This window comes from Heptranchias perlo, unplaced genomic scaffold, assembly GCF_035084215.1.
Source record: "Heptranchias perlo isolate sHepPer1 unplaced genomic scaffold, sHepPer1.hap1 HAP1_SCAFFOLD_113, whole genome shotgun sequence".
Taxonomy (NCBI): domain Eukaryota; kingdom Metazoa; phylum Chordata; class Chondrichthyes; order Hexanchiformes; family Hexanchidae; genus Heptranchias; species Heptranchias perlo.
In genome coordinates, this window is record NW_027138352.1 from 779240 (window position 1) to 798641 (window position 19402).

At 51.3% G+C, this 19402-nt stretch overlaps 1 protein-coding gene across 1 annotated transcript in view; it reads left to right on the forward strand.

Annotated features, from left to right (window-relative positions):
• Positions 1–7463, forward strand: part of LOC137307843 (collagen alpha-1(V) chain-like) — a 522869-nt gene extending 515406 nt beyond the window's left edge. The window contains exons 66-67 of the mRNA XM_067976930.1: positions 175–408; positions 7317–7463. Of these exons, the coding sequence (XP_067833031.1) occupies positions 175–408; positions 7317–7463 (381 nt within the window). The remainder of the gene's footprint in view (positions 1–174; positions 409–7316) is intronic.
• Positions 7464–19402: the final 11939 nt, after the last annotated feature.

A 19402-nucleotide genomic window follows, 5' to 3' on the forward strand; every position in this document is an offset into this window, starting at 1 on the left:
GGGAGTGCAGTACTGAGGGAGTCCTGTATTGTCTGAGGGAGTACAGTACTGAGGGAGTCCTGTATTGTTTGAGGGAGTGCAGTACTGAGGGAGTCGAGTGATTTGAGACATCCTGAGGTGGTGAAAGGCTTGATGTAAATCCAAGTTCTTTCTTTCCCACACCCTCTCCTCCAGCTCTCCTACGTGGACTCTGACAGTAACCCCATCGGCGTTGTCCAGATGACCTTCTTGCGACTGTTGAGCGTGGCAGCCCGCCAAAACTTCACCTATCACTGCCACCGCTCAGTCGCCTGGTACCAGCTGGCAGCCGACAACTACGACAAAGCCATGCGCTTCCTGGGCTCCAACGACGAGGAGATGTCATTCGACAACAACCCCTACATCAAGGCCATTGTGGACGGCTGTGCGGTCAGTCTCTGCTCTTTCCCGAGTAACGCTCTCCTGTTTGTCTGTAGAACATTGTTACGGAATGTGAAATGAATTTGGGCAGGTTCCGCATTGAGTGCGTGGCCAGGGAATGAACCTGTCCCGTTTTCACCAACAAACTGACACTGGGAGTGTTTGATGGGACAGTGTAGAGGGAGCTTTACTCTGTATCTAACCCGTGCTGTACCTGCCCTGGGAGTGTTTGATGGGACAGTGTAGAGGGAGCTTTACTCTGTATCTAACCCGTGCTGTACCTGCCCTGGGAGTGTTTGATGGGACAGTGTAGAGGGATCTTTACTCTGTATCTAACCCGTGCTGTACCTGCCCTGGGAGTGTTTGATGGGACAGTGTAGAGGGAGCTTTACTCTGTATCTAACCCGTGCTGTACCTGCCCTGAGAGTGTTTGATGGGACAGTGTAGAGGGGGCTTTACTCTGTATCTAACCCGTGCTGTACCTGCCCTGGGAGTGTTTGATGGGACAGTGTAGAGGGAGCTTTACTCTGTATCTAACCCGTGCTGTACCTGCCCTGGGAGTGTTTGATGGGACAGTGTGGAGGGAGCTTTACTCTGTATCTAACCCGTGCTGTACCTGCCCTGGGAGTGTTTGATGGGACAGTGTAGAGGGAGCTTTACTCTGTATCTAACCCGTGCTGTACCTGCCCTGGGAGTGTTTGATGGGACAGTGTAGAGGGAGCTTTACTCTGTATCTAACCCGTGCTGCACCTGCCCTGGGAGTGTTTGATGGGACAGTGTAGAGGGAGCTTTACTCTGTATCTAACCCGTGCTGTACCTGACCTGGACGTATTCGGTGATGACCCCGATCTCCCATCGTGCAGTCTGATCACTCAACATGATGTGTACAGAATATCCGCGAAATGTAGAAAGGTTTCACCGTCTAACACATGAAGAGCAGAAGGTCCATGGACACGAATCCAAACTGGATTCCCCGTCACAGGGGCCTGGGTTACAAAAGGGCGAATGAGCCAGGGGTTTCCTTCTGATCGCTATGCAGTCAATCACTGCTGGAAAGTGTGGGCACTGAGGGAGGAGTGGATCGGGCTGGGCTACGGTCATCGTAGAAAGTGGGCACTGAGGGAGGAGAGGATCGGGCTGGGCTATGGTCATCGTAGAAAGTGGGCACTGGGGGAGGAGAGGATCGGGCTGGGCTACGGTCATCGCAGAAAGTGGGCACTGAGGGAGGAGAGGATCGGGCTGGGCTACGGTCATCGTAGAAAGTGGGCACTGAGGGAGGAGAGGATCGGGCTGGGCTACGGTCATCGTAGAAAGTGGGCACTGAGGGAGGATAGGATCGGGCTGGGCTACGGTCATCGTAGAAAGTGGGCACTGGGGGAGGATAGAATCGGGCTGGGCTATGGTCATCGCAGAAAGTGGGCACTGGGGGAGGATAGGATCGGGCTGGGCTACGGTCATCGTAGAAAGTGGGCACTGAGGGAGGAGAGGATCGGGCTGGGCTACGGTCATCGTAGAAAGTGGGCACTGAGGGAGGATAGGATCGGGCTGGGCTACGGTCATTGTAGATAGTGGGCACTGGGGGAGGAGAGGATCGGGCTGGGCTACGGTCATCGTAGAAAGTGGGCACTGAGGGAGGAGAGGATCGGGCTGGGCTACGGTCATCGTAGAAAGTGGGCACTGGGGGAGGATAGGATCGGGCTGGGCTATGGTCATCGCAGAAAGTGGGCACTGGGGGAGGAGAGGATCGGGCTGGGCTACGGTCATCGTAGAAAGTGGGCACTGGGGGAGGAGAGGATCGGGCTGGGCTACGGTCATCGTAGAAAGTGGGCACTGAGGGAGGAGAGGATCGGGCTGGGCTACGGTCATCGCAGAAAGTGGGCACTGAGGGAGGAGAGGATCGGGCTGGGCTACGGTCATCGTAGAAAGTGGGCACTGAGGGAGGAGAGGATCGGGCTGGGCTATGGTCATCGTAGAAAGTGGGCACTGGGGGAGGATAGGATCGGGCTGGGCTATGGTCATCGCAGAAAGTGGGCACTGGGGGAGGAGAGGATCGGGCTGGGCTACGGTCATCGTAGAAAGTGGGCACTGGGGGAGGAGAGGATCGGGCTGGGCTACGGTCATCGCAGAAAGTGGGCACTGGGGGAGGATAGGATCGGGCTGGGCTACGGTCATCGTAGAAAGTGGGCACTGGGGGAGGAGTGGATCGGGCTGGGCTACGGTCATCGTAGAAAGTGGGCAGTGGGGGAGGATAGGATCAGGCTGGGCTACGGTCATCGTAGAAAGTGGGCACTGGGGGAGGAGTGGATCGGGCTGGGCTACGGTCATCGCAGAAAGTGGGCACTGGGGGAGGAGAGGATCGGGCTGGGCTACGGTCATCGTAGAAAGTGGGCACTGGGGGAGGAGTGGATCGGGCTGGGCTACAGTCATCGTAGAAAGTGGGCACTGGGGGAGGAGAGGATCGGGCTGGGCTACGGTCATCGCAGAAAGTGGGCAGTGGGGGAGGAGAGGATCGGGCTGGGCTACGGTCATCGCAGATAGTGGGCACTGAGGGAGGAGAGGATCGGGCTGGGCTACGGTCATCGTAGAAAGTGGGCACTTAGGGAGGAGAGGATCGGGCTGGGCTACGGTCATCGCAGAAAGTGGGCAGTGGGGGAGGAGAGGATCGGGCTGGGCTACGGTCATCGCAGAAAGTGGGCAGTGGGGGAGGAGAGCATCGGGCTGGGCTACGGTCATCGTAGAAAGTGGGCACTGGGGGAGGAGTGGATCGGGCTGGGCTATGGTCATCGCAGAAAGTGGGCACTTAGGGAGGAGAGGATCGGGCTGGGCTACGGTCATCGCAGAAAGTGGGCACTTAGGGAGGAGAGGATCGGGCTGGGCTACGGTCATCGTAGAAAGTGGGCACTGAGGGAGGAGAGGATCGGGCTGGGCTATGGTCATCGCAGAAAGTGGGCACTTAGGGAGGAGAGGATCGGGCTGGGCTATGGTCATCGCAGAAAGTGGGCACTGGGGGAGGAGAGGATCGGGCTGGGCTACGGTCATCGTAGAAAGTGGGCACTTAGGGAGGAGAGGATCGGGCTGGGCTACGGTCATCGTAGAAAGTGGGCACTGAAGGAGGAGAGGATCGGGCTGGGCTACGGTCATCGCAGAAAGTGGGCACTTAGGGAGGAGAGGATCGGGCTGGGCTACGGTCATCGTAGAAAGTGGGCACTGGGGGAGGAGAGGATCGGGCTGGGCTACGGTCATCGTAGAAAGTGGGCACTGAGGGAGGAGAGGATCAGGCTGGGCTACGGTCATCGTAGAAAGTGGGCACTGGGGGAGGAGAGGATCGGGCTGGGCTACGGTCATCGTAGAAAGTGGGCACTGAGGGAGGAGAGGATCGGGCTGGGCTCTGGTCATCGTAGATAGTGGGCACTGAGGGAGGAGAGGATCGGGCTGGGCTACGGTCATCGTAGAAAGTGGGCACTGAGGGAGGAGAGGATCGGGCTGGGCTCTGGTCATCGTAGATAGTGGGCACTGAGGGAGGAGAGCATCGGGCTGGGCTACGGTCATCGTAGAAAGTGGGCACTGGGGGAGGATAGGATCGGGCTGGGCTACGGTCATCGTAGAAAGTGGGCACTTAGGGAGGAGAGGATCGGGCTGGGCTACGGTCATCGCAGAAAGTGGGCACTTAGGGAGGAGAGGATCGGGCTGGGCTACGGTCATCGTAGAAAGTGGGCACTTAGGGAGGAGTGGATCGGGCTGGGCTACGGTCATCGCAGAAAGTGGGCACTTAGGGAGGAGAGGATCGGGCTGGGCTACGGTCATCGCAGAAAGTGGGCACTGGGGGAGGATAGGATCGGGCTGGGCTACGGTCATCGTAGAAAGTGGGCACTTAGGGAGGAGAGCATCGGGCTGGGCTACGGTCATCGTAGAAAGTGGGCACTTAGGGAGGAGAGGATCGGGCTGGGCTACGGTCATCGTAGAAAGTGGGCACTGGGGGAGGATAGGATCGGGCTGGGCTACGGTCATCGTAGAAAGTGGGCACTTAGGGAGGAGAGCATCAGGCTGGGCTACGGTCATCGTAGAAAGTGGGCACTTAGGGAGGAGAGGATCGGGCTGGGCTACGGTCATCGTAGAAAGTGGGCACTTAGGGAGGAGAGCATCGGGCTGGGCTACGGTCATCGTAGAAAGTGGGCACTTAGGGAGGAGAGGATCGGGCTGGGCTACGGTCATCGTAGAAAGTGGGCACTGGGGGAGGAGAGGATCGGGCTGGGCTACGGTCATCGTAGAAAGTGGGCACTGAGGGAGGAGAGGATCGGGCTGGGCTACGGTCATCGTAGATAGTGGGCACTGAGGGAGGAGAGGATCAGGCTGGGCTACGGTCATCGTAGAAAGTGGGCACTTAGGGAGGAGAGGATCGGGCTGGGCTACGGTCATCGTAGAAAGTGGGCACTGGGGGAGGAGAGGATCGGGCTGGGCTACAGTCATCGTAGAAAGTGGGCACTGAGGGAGGAGAGGATCGGGCTGGGCTACGGTCATCGTAGAAAGTGGGCACTGGGGGAGGAGAGGATCGGGCTGGGCTACGGTCATCGTAGAAAGTGGGCACTGGGGGAGGAGAGGATCGGGCTGGGCTACGGTCATCGTAGAAAGTGGGCACTGAGGGAGGAGAGGATCAGGCTGGGCTACGGTCATCGTAGAAAGTGGGCACTTAGGGAGGAGAGGATCGGGCTGGGCTACGGTCATCGTAGAAAGTGGGCACTGGGGGAGGAGAGGATTGGGCTGGGCTACGGTCATCGTAGAAAGTGGGCACTGAGGGAGGAGAGGATCGGGCTGGGCTACGGTCATCGTAGAAAGTGGGCACTGAGGGAGGAGAGGATCGGGCTGGGCTACGGTCATCGTAGAAAGTGGGCACTGGGGGAGGATAGGATCGGGCTGGGCTACGGTCATCGTAGAAAGTGGGCACTGAGGGAGGAGAGGATCGGGCTGGGCTACGGTCATCGTAGAAAGTGGGCACTGGGGGAGGATAGGATCGGGCTGGGCTACGGTCATCGTAGAAAGTGGGCACTGAGGGAGGAGAGGATCGGGCTGGGCTACGGTCATCGTAGATAGTGGGCACTGAGGGAGGAGAGGATTGGGCTGGGCTATGGTCATCGTAGAAAGTGGGCACTGGGGGAGGAGAGGATTGGGCTCGACTACGGTCATCGTAGAAAGTGGGCACTGAGGGAGGAGAGGATTGGGCTGGGCTACGGTCATCGTAGAAAGTGGGCACTGAAGGAGGAGAGGATTGGGCTGGGCTACGGTCATCGTAGAAAGTGGGCACTGGGGGAGGAGAGGATTGGGCTGGGCTACGGTCATCGTAGAAAGTGGGCACTGGGGGAGGAGAGGATTGGGCTGGGCTACGGTCATCGTAGATAGTGGGCACTGAGGGAGGAGAGGATCGGGCTGGGCTACGGTCATCGTCGAAAGTGGGCACTGAAGGAGGAGAGGATTGGGCTGGGCTACGGTCATCGTAGATAGTGGGCACTGAGGGAGGAGAGGATTGGGCTGGGCTACGGTCATCGTAGAAAGTGGATACTGAGGCGAGGTGCAAGAGAGTCACCGTGGAAACGGGGCCTACTTTATCGTAATAAAATTCTCCACCTTCTCGAGAGAAAGGTAGAAACTGGAGAGTAATCCTGGGGGGAGAGAAAGGGAGGGGGAAACTGGAGAGTAATCCTGGGGGAGAGAAAGGGAGGGGGAAACTGGAGATTAATCCTGGGGGGAGAGAAAGGGAGGGGGAAACTGGAGAGTAATCCTGGGGGAGAGAAAGGGAGGGGGAAACTGGAGAGTAATCCTGGGGGAGAGAAAGGGAGGGGGAAACTGGAGATTAATCCTGGGGGGAGAGAAAGGGAGGGGGAAACTGGAGAGTAATCCTGGGGGAGAGAAAGGGAGGGGGAAACTGGAGATTAATCCTGGGGGGAGAGAAAGGGAGGGGGAAACTGGAGAGTAATCCTGGGGGAGAGAAAGGGAGGGGGAAACTGGAGATTAATCCTGGGGGGAGAGAAAGGGAGGGGGAAACTGGAGAGTAATCCTGGGGGAGAGAAAGGGAGGGGGAAACTGGAGATTAATCCTGGGGGGAGAGAAAGGGAGGGGGAAACTGGAGAGTAATCCTGGGGGAGAGAAAGGGAGGGGGAAACTGGAGAGTAATCCTGGGGGGAGAGAAAGGGAGGGGGAAACTGGAGAGTAATCCTGGGGGGGAGAGAAAGGGAGGGGGAAACTGGAGATTAATCCTGGGGGGAGAGAAAGGGAGGGGGAAACTGGAGATTAATCCTGGGGGGAGAGAAAGGGAGGGGGAAACTGGAGATTAATCCTGGGGGGAGAGAAAGGGAGGGGGAAACTGGAGATTAATCCTGGGGGGAGAGAAAGGGAGGGGGAAACTGGAGATTAATCCTGGGGGGAGAGAAAGGGAGGGGGAAACTGGAGAGTAATCCTGGGGGAGAGAAAGGGAGGGGGAAACTGGAGAGTAATCCTGGGGGGAGAGAAAGGGAGGGGGAAACTGGAGATTAATCCTGGGGGGGAGAGAAAGGGAGGGGGAAACTGGAGATTAATCCTGGGGGGAGAGAAAGGGAGGGGGAAACTGGAGATTAATCCTTGGGGGAGAGAAAGGGAGGGGGAAACTGGAGAGTAATCCTGGGGGGAGAGAAAGGGAGGGGGAAACTGGAGATTAATCCTGGGGGGGAGAGAAAGGGAGGGGGAAACTGGAGATTAATCCTGGGGGGAGAGAAAGGGAGGGGGAAACTGGAGAGTAATCCTGGGGGGAGGGGGAACCTGGAGATAATACCTGGAGTGACAGAAAAGCTAAACACAGGTGGAGTGCGGTTGATGTGGGGATGATCTTGTTTAGTGTCTGACTCCTGTGCGGCCCCACTAACTCCCCGTCTCCTTGTGTCCCGGCCCAGGTGAGGAAGGGCAATGACAAAACGGTGCTGGAGATCAACACTCCTCAGGTGGAGCAGATGCCGTTCGTCGACGTGCTGTTCACCGACTTTGCCGAACCCAACCAAAAGTTTGGATTCGATGTGGGACCCGTCTGCTTCCAGGGCTAAAAAAAACCCCCTTCTCCCCCACCTCACCACGACCAGCGTCACTATCACCGCCACTGACCCCTTTCGCCCACTCCCTCACCCCCTTATCCATAGCTGTCGTACGACCAAGCAACGCCTCGGGAAAAGAGAGAAAACCTCAGCGAGCAACTTGCCATGACGACTGTGTTCTCCGACCTGAAGACCCTCAGAGAACAGTTACATGTTTGTGTGAAGAACAAAGTGTTGAAAAATATATATCAATTTGTCTACTGCTTTCCCCCTCCGCTGTCCCTTTAAGACTTGTTTCCCTCCGCACTGTCCCTTTAAGACCCGTTTGCCTCCCTCCCCTCTCATACTGTCCCTTTAAGGCACGCTTCTCTCCCCCTCCCTGTACTTTCCCTTTAAGACCCGTTTCCCACCCCCTCCCTATACTGTCCCTTTAAGACCCGTTTCCCACCGCCTCCCCCGTACTGTCCCTTTGAGACCAGTTTCCCTCCTCCCCATATTGTCCCTTTAAAACCTGTTTCCCTCCCTCACCTCTGGTACTGTCGCTTTAAGACCAGTGTCCCTCCCCCGTACTATCACTTTAAGAGCAGTTTCCCTCCCCCGGTATAGTCCCTTTAAGAACCGTTTCCCTCCACCCCGTACTGGCCCTTTAAGGCCCCTTTCCCTGCGGTGATAGCGGCCTGGTATGACGTCGGTGTTTTTCTTGTTTAAGGAAAGCGGCAAAAAGAGAAATGTGTTTTTTTTATTAAAAATGTTCTCCATAGATTGTAATATAAAACCACAACAGAGAGAGAGACGATTTTATTTAATTCGCAAACCTGCCGTAAATTGAACCAAACAGCAAATAAAAAGATGAATGAAGTCTGTGAAGCTTTACTAGTAAATATGGTGCTCCAAAAAATTGTATTTACTCTCCTTTAAAAAAAAGGTGCTCAGAGTGTTATTATATGTTTGTAAGTATTTTTTATTTCTAATGTAAAATATATCTATAAATTGCTGCTTGTTGTGTTAATTTTCTGTATAGAAACCCCTGTAGGTGGCTCGTGTGTTTTTAACCCTCCCCCTCTCTCTCTCCCAATGCTTTTCTCTTTTCCTTCACTCTCTCACTCACTAACACATGATCTCCCCATGTCCTGCTGCCATCTTCTCTCTCTCTCTCTCTCCCTCTATCCCTCCCTCACATTTTATACTCTTGACCACAGCCCCCAGTTACAGATCCTGGACCCAGCACATCACCGAGTTACAGTCTTTCATTACAGCCCCCAGTTACAGATCCTGGACCCAGCATATCACCAAGTTACAGGCTTTCATTACAGCCCCCAGTTACAGACCCTGGACCCAGCACATCACCGAGTTACAGTCTTTCATTACAGCCCCTAGTTACAGATCCTGGACCCAGCACATCACCGAGTTACAGGCTTTCATTACAGCCCCTAGTTACAGATCCTGGACCCAGCACATCACCGAGTTACAGGCTTTCATTACAGCCCCCCGTTACAGACCCTGGACCCAGCACATCACCCAGTTACAGGCTTTCATTACAGCCCCCCGTTACAGACCCTGGACCCAGCACATCACCGAGTTACAGTCTTTCATTACAGCCCCCAGTTACAGACCCTGGACCCAGCACATCACTGAGTTACAGGCTTTCATTACAGCCTCCAGTTACAGACCCTGGACCCAACACATCACCCAGTTACAGTCTTTCATTACAGCCCCTAGTTACAGATCCTGGACCCAGCACATCACCGAGTTACAGGCTTTCATTACATCCCCCAGTTACAGACCCTGGACCCAGCACATCACCGAGTTACAGTCTTTCATTACAGCCACCCATTACAGACCCTGGATCCAGCACAAAACTGAGTTACAGTCTTTCATTACAGCCCCCAGTTACAGACCCTGGACCCAGTACATCACCCAGTTACAATCTTTCATTACAGCCCCCCGTTACAGAACCTGGACCCAGCACATCACTGAATTACAGTCTTTCATTACAGCTCTCAGTTACAGATCCTGGACCCAGCACATCACCGAGTTACAATCTTTCATTACAGCCCCCAGTTACAGACCCTGGACCCAGTAGATCACCGAGTTACAGTCTTTCATTACAGCCCCCCGTTACAGATCCTGGACCAGCACATAACCGAGTTACAGTCTTTCATTGCAGCCCCCCGTTACAGATCCTGGACCAGCACATCACCGAGTTACAGTCTTTCATTACAGCCCCCAGTTACAGATCCTGGACCCAGCACATCACCGAGTTACAGTCTTTCATTACAGCCCCCAGTTACAGATCCTGGACCCAGCACATCACCGAGTTACAGTCTTTCATTACAGCCCCCCGTTACAGACCCTGGACCCAGCACATCACCGAGTTACAATCTTTCACTTGCGCTGTTTCATTTTATCGTCTCCTTTTTTTTTGTCTGAGAAATTAAGTGTAGTCGCCATGTGGTAGGTCACTCGCTGTACTGTACTGTTTGTGTCTGAGTGGAGCGAATCTTTTAATAGATCGTAAATCACCAATATCACCCTGCCTGTCTCCCTTTTTTAAAACTTAGTGTGACTACACATCAAAGGTACTTCATTGGCTGTGAAGAGCTTTGGGACTTCCCGAGGTTGTGAAAGGCGCTATATAAATGCGAGTTCGTTCTTTCTTTACTTTGATCAGCTCACGACATGATCTGTAGCACTGGGTTTGTTACACGAGACACACACACACACACACACACACACAGACAAAACACCCACCAAGGGACCAGCACCAACACACGAAAACTTCTTATCATTTTGGGTTTGGTGACATTATGTTCCCCGCGCATTTAGATATGAGACTAATTTATTGAATGCTATTTTAAAATGTTATGCATTAAAATAACATAATATATTGATAAATAAACGCATGCTCCCCCCTCTCGCTGCAAATTTAAATGAGTGGATTCTTCCCAACAGTTGAATGTTTTGACTGGAGGAGGTTGGTCTCTGTAGTGCTGGAGAAATTAATGGGACTGAAAGCCGATAAATCCCCAGGGCCTGATAATCTGCATCCCAGAGTACGAAAAGAGGTAGCCATGGAAATAGTGGATGCATTAGTTGTCATCTTCCAAAATTCTATAGATTATGGAACAGTTCCTGCAGATTGGAGGGTGGCAAATGTAATCCCACTATTTAAAAAAGGAGGGAGAGAGAAAACAGGGAACTACAGATCGGTTAGCCTAACATCAGTAGTAGGGAAAATGCTAGAGTCTATTATAAAGGATGTGATAACAGGACACTTAGAAAATATCAACGGGATTGGACAAAGTCAACATGGATTTATGAAAGGGAAATCATGTTTGACAAACCTACTGGAGTTTTTTGAGGATGTAACTGGTAGAATAGATAAGGGAGAACCAGTGGATGTGGTGTGTTTGGATTTTCAGAAGGCCTTTGATAAAGTCCCACATAAGAGGTTAGTGTGCAACATTAAAGCACATGGGATTGGTGGTAATATAATGGCATGGATTGAAAATTGGTTAATAGACAGGAAACAGAGAGTAGGAATAAATGGGTCTTTTTCGGGGTGGCAGGCAGTGACTAGTGGGGTACCGCAGGGATCAGTGCTTGGGCCCCAGCTATTCACAATATATATCAATGATTTGGTTGAGGGAACCAAATGTAATATTTCCAAGTTTGCTGACGACACAAAACTGGGAGGGGTTCATGAGTTGTGAGGAGGGTGCAAAGAGGCTTCAAGGTGATTTAGACAAGTTGAGTGAGTGGGCAAATACATGGCAGATGCAGTATAATGTGGATAAATGTGAAGTTATCCACTTCGGAAGGAAAAACAAAAAGGCAGAGTATTATTTAAATGGTGATAGATTGGGAAATGTTGATGTACAAAGGGACCTGGGTGTCCTTGTACACCAGTCACTGAAAGCAAACATGCAGGTGCAGCAAGCAGTTAGGAAGGCAAATGGTATGTTGGCCTTCATTGCAAGAGGATTTGAGTACAAGAGCAAGGATGTCTTACTGCAGTTATACAGGGCCTTGGTGAGACCACACCTGGAGTATTGTGTGCAGTTTTGGTCTCCTGACCTAAGAAAGGATATACTTGCCATAGAGGGAGTGCAGTGAATGTTCACCAGACTGATTCCTGGGATGGCAAGACTGTTGTAATAGGAGAGATTGGGTCAACTCGGCCTGTATTCACTCGAGTTTAGAAGAATGAGAGGGGATCTTATTGAAACATATAAAATTCTGATAGGGTTAGACAGACAGGATGGGGGTCCAGAACTAGGGGTCACAGTGTTAGGATACAGGGTAGGCCATTTAGGACTGAGATGAGGAGAAATTTCTTCACTCAGAGGGTGGTGAACCTGTGGAATTCTCTACCACAGAAGGCTGTGGAGGCCAAGTCACTGAATATATTTAAGAAGGAGCTAGATAGATTTCTAGACACAAAAGGCATCAAGGGGTATGAAGAGAGAGCAGGAATGTGGTATTGAGATAAAGGATCAGCCATGATCACATTGAATGGGGGAGCAGGGCTCGAATGGCCTACTCCTGCTCCTATTTCCTGTGTTTCTATATATGGAGATCTAATCCTTCTCCCCCATTTGGCAGGAGTCTAAGGTGCCAGCTCCTGATGGGCAGTCTCCAATGGGCCCTGTTCCAGGACTTCTCGTACTGGTATTGGAGAGATGTCTATGAAGGTCGGGTCATCCCAGCGTTCATGCCTCTGGTGAATGCCCTCCATTGGATCTAAAGGGCCTGGTGTCTGAATAGAGGGGTTTCACACCCGCAGTGATTGCTGGGATAGCGCGGCCTCCATGACTGTCCCTGACTTCCTCCCGCCCTGCAGCCAGTGAAGGCGGGACAGCTTGCGACCAGTGGCCGCACCTTTACCTTGTGGTGCCAGCCGACGCCTGGGATGTCCAGATCAGACCAAGGACGGGCCCGATGACGTCCCCTCAGCCCACACTGGGGCCTCGCAGCGTTTGCTTCACAAAGTGTGCCTCCAGGGCGAGAGTGTTCACTCTGTCAAGCAGATGGGAAACATTTCCTCTGTGGATCCCTCGGGTTTGGAGACTCACAGCCGCGGTGAAGGGTTTCGGTGCGTGTGTGTCAAATACCTGCCTGACCAGAAGGATAATTCTTTGGTGCTGGCGGTCGTGTCGGGCACTGGAGAAATGTGACCCTTTTGAGCATGAGCAGACCCAGCAAACCGGCCCAACCGGTTTGAATGAAATCAATTGCCACCTGCCTGGAGGTAAAGGCTTCAAGCTTCATGTACTAGGGATGGTGTGCAACATGGATGCTGTGGTGCCTCAGTGAAGTGTGAGGGACACGGTTCTGATGAACCGGAGTTGGTGTGGTGCGGGAGCCCTGGGCTTCTCCACCACCCGGGTGTAATGTGTCTGACCCCTCCCCCTCCCCTCGAAAAGCCTGGAGGAACTCATCGACCAGAATTATTCCATGTATATATATCTGAACCCCTCGATTAGATTCCAGCCTGTAACTCACTCCCAGGTATCCATTATTCTATATATAAACCATCTGAACCCCTCGATTAGATTCCAGCCTGTAACTCACTCCCAGGTATCCATTATTCTATATATAAACCATCTGAACCCCTCGATTAGATTCCAGCCTGTAACTCACTCCCAGGTATCCATTATTCTATATATAAACCATCTGAGCCCCTCGATTAGATTCCAGTCTGTAACTCACTCCCGGGTATCCATTATTCTATAAATAAACCACCTGAGCCCCTCGATTAGATTCCAGTCTGTAACTCACTCCCGGGTATCCATTATTCTATATATAAACCATCTGAACCCCTCGATTAGATTCCAGTCTGTAACTCACTCCCAGGTATCCATTATTCTATATATAAACCATCTGAACCCCTCGATTAGATTCCAGTCTGTAACTCACTCCCAGGTATCCATTATTCTATATATAAACCATCTGAGCCCCTCGATTAGATTCCAGTCTGTAACTCACTCCCGGGTATCCATTATTCTATAAATAAACCACCTGAACCCCTCGATTAGATTCCAGCCTGTAACTCACTCCCGGGTATCCATTATTCTATATATAAACCATCTGAACCCCTCGATTAGATTCCAGTCTGTAGCTCACTCCCGGGTATCCATTATTCTATATATAAACCATCTGAACCCCTCGATTAGATTCCAGTCTGTAACTCACTCCCAGGTATCCATTATTCTATATATAAACCATCTGAACCCCTCGATTAGATTCCAGTCTGTAACTCACTCCCAGGTATCCATTATTCTATATATAAACCATCTGAACCCCTCGATTAGATTCCAGTCTGTAACTCACTCCCGGGTATCCATTATTCTATATATAAACCATCTGAACCCCTCGATTAGATTCCAGTCTGTAACTCACTCCCGGGTATCCATTATTCTATATATAAACCACCTGAACCCCTCGATTAGATTCCAGTCTGTAACTCACTCCCGGGTATCCATTATTCTATATATAAACCATCTGAACCCCTCGATTAGATTCCAGCCTGTAACTCACTCCCGGGTATCCATTATTCTATATATAAACCATCTGAACCCCTCGATTAGATTCCAGCCTGTAACTCACTCCCGGGTATCCATTATTCTATATATAAACCACCTGAACCCCTCGATTAGATTCCAGTCTGTAACTCACTCCCGGGTATCCATTATTCTATATATAAACCATCTGAACCCCTCGATTAGATTCCAGCCTGTAACTCACTCCCGGGTATCCATTATTCTATATATAAACCACCTGAACCCCTCGATTAGATTCCAGTCTGTAACTCACTCCCGGGTATCCATTATTCTATATATAAACCATCTGAACCCCTCGATTAGATTCCAGTCTGTAACTCACTCCCGGGTATCCATTATTCTATATATAAAACCATCTGAACCCCTCGATTAGATTCCAGTCTGTCGCTCACTCCCAGGTATCCATTATTCTATATATAAACCATCTGAACCCCTCGATTAGATTCCAGTCTGCAACTCACTCCCAGGTATCCATTATTCTATATATAAACCACCTGAACCCCTCGATTAGATTCCAGCCTGTAACTCACTCCCGGGTATCCATTATTCTATATATAAAACCATCTGAACCCCTCGATTAGATTCCAGTCTGCAACTCACTCCCGGGTATCCATTATTCTATATATAAACCATCTGAACCCCTCGATTAGATTCCAGTCTGTAACTCACTCCCGGGTATCCATTATTCTATAAATAAACCATATTGGGTGCCAGAATGACACACGTTTGCCAACTATTTTTATACAAGGGTCAAATATAACCATCACCTCATGAAGATTATGTTGAGCACAAAGTGCAGTAAGGAATGGTATTGCAGATGCAGTTTAACTATGAAGTGCACCATTCACTTTGGTTGCTTCCTGTTGGTCTGTGGTTGTTGGCAGGTTATTTATCTGTGGGGGGATAGAATAATTGGGCTGTGACAGGAGATCCATGGAGGGTGGGGACCCACGGAGGGACAAAAAGGACCAGGAGAAATTTTGTGTATTTGTCAAGGATGAAATTTTTGAACATTATACTTCATAGTAATGGAGATGTGGAGACACAGGTACAATGAAGAAACATTACTTCCCATGTAATACACATTCCTGCTCCCATTTAATATACATCCCTGCCCCCCCCATGTAATACACATCCCTGACCCCCGTATAATACACACCCCTGCCCCCAATATAATACACATCCCTGACCCCCCCCCATGTAATACACATCCCTGACCCCCGTATAATACACACCCCTGCCCCCAATATAATACACATCCCTGACCCCCCCCCCCATGTAATACACATCCCTGACCCCCGTATAATACACATCCCTGCCCCCAATATAATACACATCCCTGCCGCGCAAATAATACGCATTCCTGCTCCACGTGTAATACACAACCCTGCCCCCCCCGTGTAAAACACACCACAATCCCCGTGTAGTACGCACACCCCAACCCCCGTGCAATACACATTTCTGCCCCTTATAATACACATCCCTCCCAGTGTAATACACGTGCCTGCCCCCCGTGTAATACACATCCCTGCCCCCCCCGTGTAATACACACCCCTGCCCCCCCCCAGTATAATACACATTCCTGCTCCCCGTGTAATATTCTGCCCCCAGTGTAATACACAACCCTGCCCCCCCCGTGTAAAACACACCACAATCCCCGTGTAGTACGCACACCCCAACCCCCGTGCAATACACATTTCTGCCCCTTATAATACACATCCCTCCCAGTGTAATACACGTGCCTGCCCCCCGTGTAATACACATCCCTGCCCCCCCCGTGTAATACACACCCCTGCCCCCCCCCAGTATAATACACATTCCTGCTCCCCGTGTAATATTCTGCCCCCAGTGTAATACACAACCCTGCCCCCCGCCATGTAAAACACACCCCAACCCCCGTGTAATACACATTTCTACATCTTGTAATACACATCCCTCCCAGTGTAATTCACATCCCTGCCCCCCGTGTAATACATGTTTCTGCCCCCCCCCATGTAAGACACATCCCTGCCCCCCCCTGTATTACGCATCCCTTCCCTCCGTGAAATACACACACCTGCCCCCGTGTAATAAATATCCCTGCCCCCTTGTGTAATGCACATCCCTAACCCCCCATGTAATACACATCCTTGCCCCCCCGCCGTGTAATAAACATCCTTGCCCCCCTGTGTAATATGCATCCTTGCCCCTCCGTGTAATACACATCCCCTCCCCCTCCCCCCATGTAATACACATCCCCTCCCCCTCCCCCCGGTGTAATACACATCCCCTCCCCCTCCCCCCGTGTAATACACATCCCCTCCCCCCTCCCTCCGTGTAATACACATCCCCTCCCCCTCCCCCCGTGTAATACACATCCCCTCCCCCTCCCCCCGTGTAATACACATCCCCTCCCCCTCCCCCCATGTAATACACATTCCTGCCCCACTAGGTTTAGAGAGTAGCGATTGGTCAATGCAGGTTAGATTTGAAAGACAATTGTAATCGTTGATTGCTCCCGCTCTCACACTCACGGTTATACATTCCCAGTGAAGTGTTTTTAATAATACACCGAGCTCCCCAAGAGCAGCTCGAGCTGACCAGATCTGTCGACGTTACCAAGACACATTCAACACACTGCGAGAGGAGCGCCATTGTCCCCAGTGCCATTCAAACAGGGGCAAAAGAAAGGCAACAATCTCTTGGCAAATGCCTCCATAAGCGTGTGGAGATGAGACATGTCAGCAGCAGTGTAAATGGACACTTGGCCTCCATCATAGTCCAAGTAAACCCTAATCCGGCTGGGCTTCACCCTCAGAGCCAATGTGATGACTGTCAGTGAGGTTAGAACATAAGAAATAGGAGCAGGAGTGGGCCATCCGACCCCTCGAGCCTGATCCGCCATTCAACAAGATCATGGTTGATCTTCTACCTCAACGCCATTTTCCTGCACCATCCCCATATCTCTTGATGCCTTTAATATCTAGAAATCTATCGATCTCTGTTTTGAATGTACTTAGAATGAATGTTAGAGCACAGAACCAGTTCCCATTGCTCAGGGACAATGCTTAGTCTCCATTCTTGGCCTTTAGGGCGATGCCTCCCTTCCTGTCGCTGGAATCTCTGGTCACCCCTACATCCCACTTGGTCTTGTCGCTCACCCCCACCTCCCAGTAGTGAGTCCCCACCGTGAATCCCTCAGTGGCCAGGACGGGGACACAGACGTCAAACCTCGCCGGGCTGTCGGGAAGCGGCCGCTCGGTATCGATGTCTCTCACGCTGGTCAGGTCCTCAGACAGCAGCAGCCAAGGGTTTGCTGTTTGAGGGTCCAGAGACAGGGCGAGTGGAACGGCGGAACAAAGTCCCAGGGTCACTCGAGTCCATCTGGTCGGTGGACGGCCACGTAGGACGGTGATTGAGTTTAGCGATGAGCCAACTGTTCATTTACTGGAGTGAAGCACATTCCACTTTAATGGGGACTCGGTGTGGGATGAACTGCAGGTCAAATATACACGATGTTCCTCACCTTACAGAGAGGACATCTTACAATATTACAAGCCACGTTAGAGGAAATGTTCAAAGATTCACAATCCACTGCACATAGTAAACATTTCATTCCAGATCAAAGGAGTTCCCCAGAAATCTGGGCGTGGGGCCAGAAGTCACCAGACATTTCTGCCCAAATGCTGTGACCCATTTACCCAAATGCTGACCCGGGTAGAACTGCATACGGGCCTCAGCCAAGGCGCGTTAGGACGGGAGACAAGGGCGGAGTGAAGTGGAGAGTGTGCAGGAGCAACCCCTACAGGAAACCCCTCCGTACAGAGTGGAACGGCACGGAGGGGATTTCCGAGATGCTGCCCGAGTTGTGAGGCGCAGGTTCCCGAGGGAGGTTTCGGGGCCTGGCGCCGATGAGAGATTCCGTCCGAGCGGGGATTATATCGGACGGGATCGCTCCAGACACTTGAGCCTCCTCGACGCACCTGGGGGAGTCAGGACTCATTGCGACTTTTATCGCCTGGACAGCATTGGATCTCGGAGCTCAGTTCCAACAATGATTGACAGGTGTAGCAACTTCCCCATTAACCCTTTGGTTGGAACTTTTTTGAATGGGCCACTCGGGCGGTGCTGGGATATCCCAGTGCCTCCAGCACAAAAACAATACATTGTACAAGTGCCCTCTTTCAGAGGAGGGGGCCACTGAGACAATGGGCCCAGACAAACTAAACTGATATTGGAATGTTAAATGAGGCTTTCATTCTGCCCTTTAATTCCACTGCCTGTATCCAGTAGTGCCCTCTGGTCACAGAGTATCTTGGGTTGGGGAATGAAGTTGCTGATATTGGTGCCAACTATCTGGATTACGACCACAATGAATGCTGGCACAGCACTGGCTCCATACTTGCCCCTGAGGACCCCTGTAACAGATACAGGACTGTTTCAGAACTCCCTTTTAAACTCCCTTCTAAACCCCTTTTTAAACTCCTTTAAAACCAACCTTAACCCCTCTTTTGAACATGTTTTAATCCCATTTCTAACCCCCCTTTTAAACCACCTACTCAAATCCCCTTTTTGGACCCCCCTTTTAAATGCCACCCAAACCTCTTTTTAAACCCATTTTAAAATCCATTGTTAACCCCTTTATAAACCAATTTTCGCTGCCGTTTTAAACCCATCTTTAACCCTTTTTAACTCCCTTTTAAAACCCATTTAACCTGCCTTTAGAACTCCTTTGAACCCTCCTGTAAAACTACTGTTTATGCCCCATTTTAAACCCCTCCTTAAAACCCAATTATAAACCCACTTTTAAACCTCCTTTTTAACCCCCCTTTTTATAACCCCCTCTTTAAACCCCTTTTAAACACCTTTTTAATACTCTTTTCAACTCTTTGAAAAAGCCAATTTTAAACCACTTTTAAACATCTTTTTAAACCCCCTTCTCAGCCCATTTTAAATCCCTGCAACAGTTACAGGACTCAATAAACCAGGGATATATTCTGGGCCCTGAGAGAGAGACTTGGCACAAAGAGATAGAGCGAGAGAGTCAGGGATAGAGACAGAGAGAGAGAGAGTGACAGGGACAAAGAGAGAGAGACATAAAGACAGACAGGGACAAAGAGAGAGAGAAAGAGAGAGACAGGGACACAGAGATGGAGAGAAAGAGAGACACACTGATAGGGAGAGAGGGAGAGGGTGGTACATAGAGAGTGAGAAAGTGAGCGGGAAGGAGAGAGGGAGAAAGAAGGATAGAGAGAGACAGAGATAAAAAGAGATAGGGTCAGAGAGAGATGGGAAGAGATATTGACAGAGAGAGGGAGAACGGCATAGGGAGAGAAAGGGAGAGAGAGAGAGAGAGAGTTAGGGACAGACAGAGAAAAAGACAAGGATAGGCAGAGAGACATGGAAAGG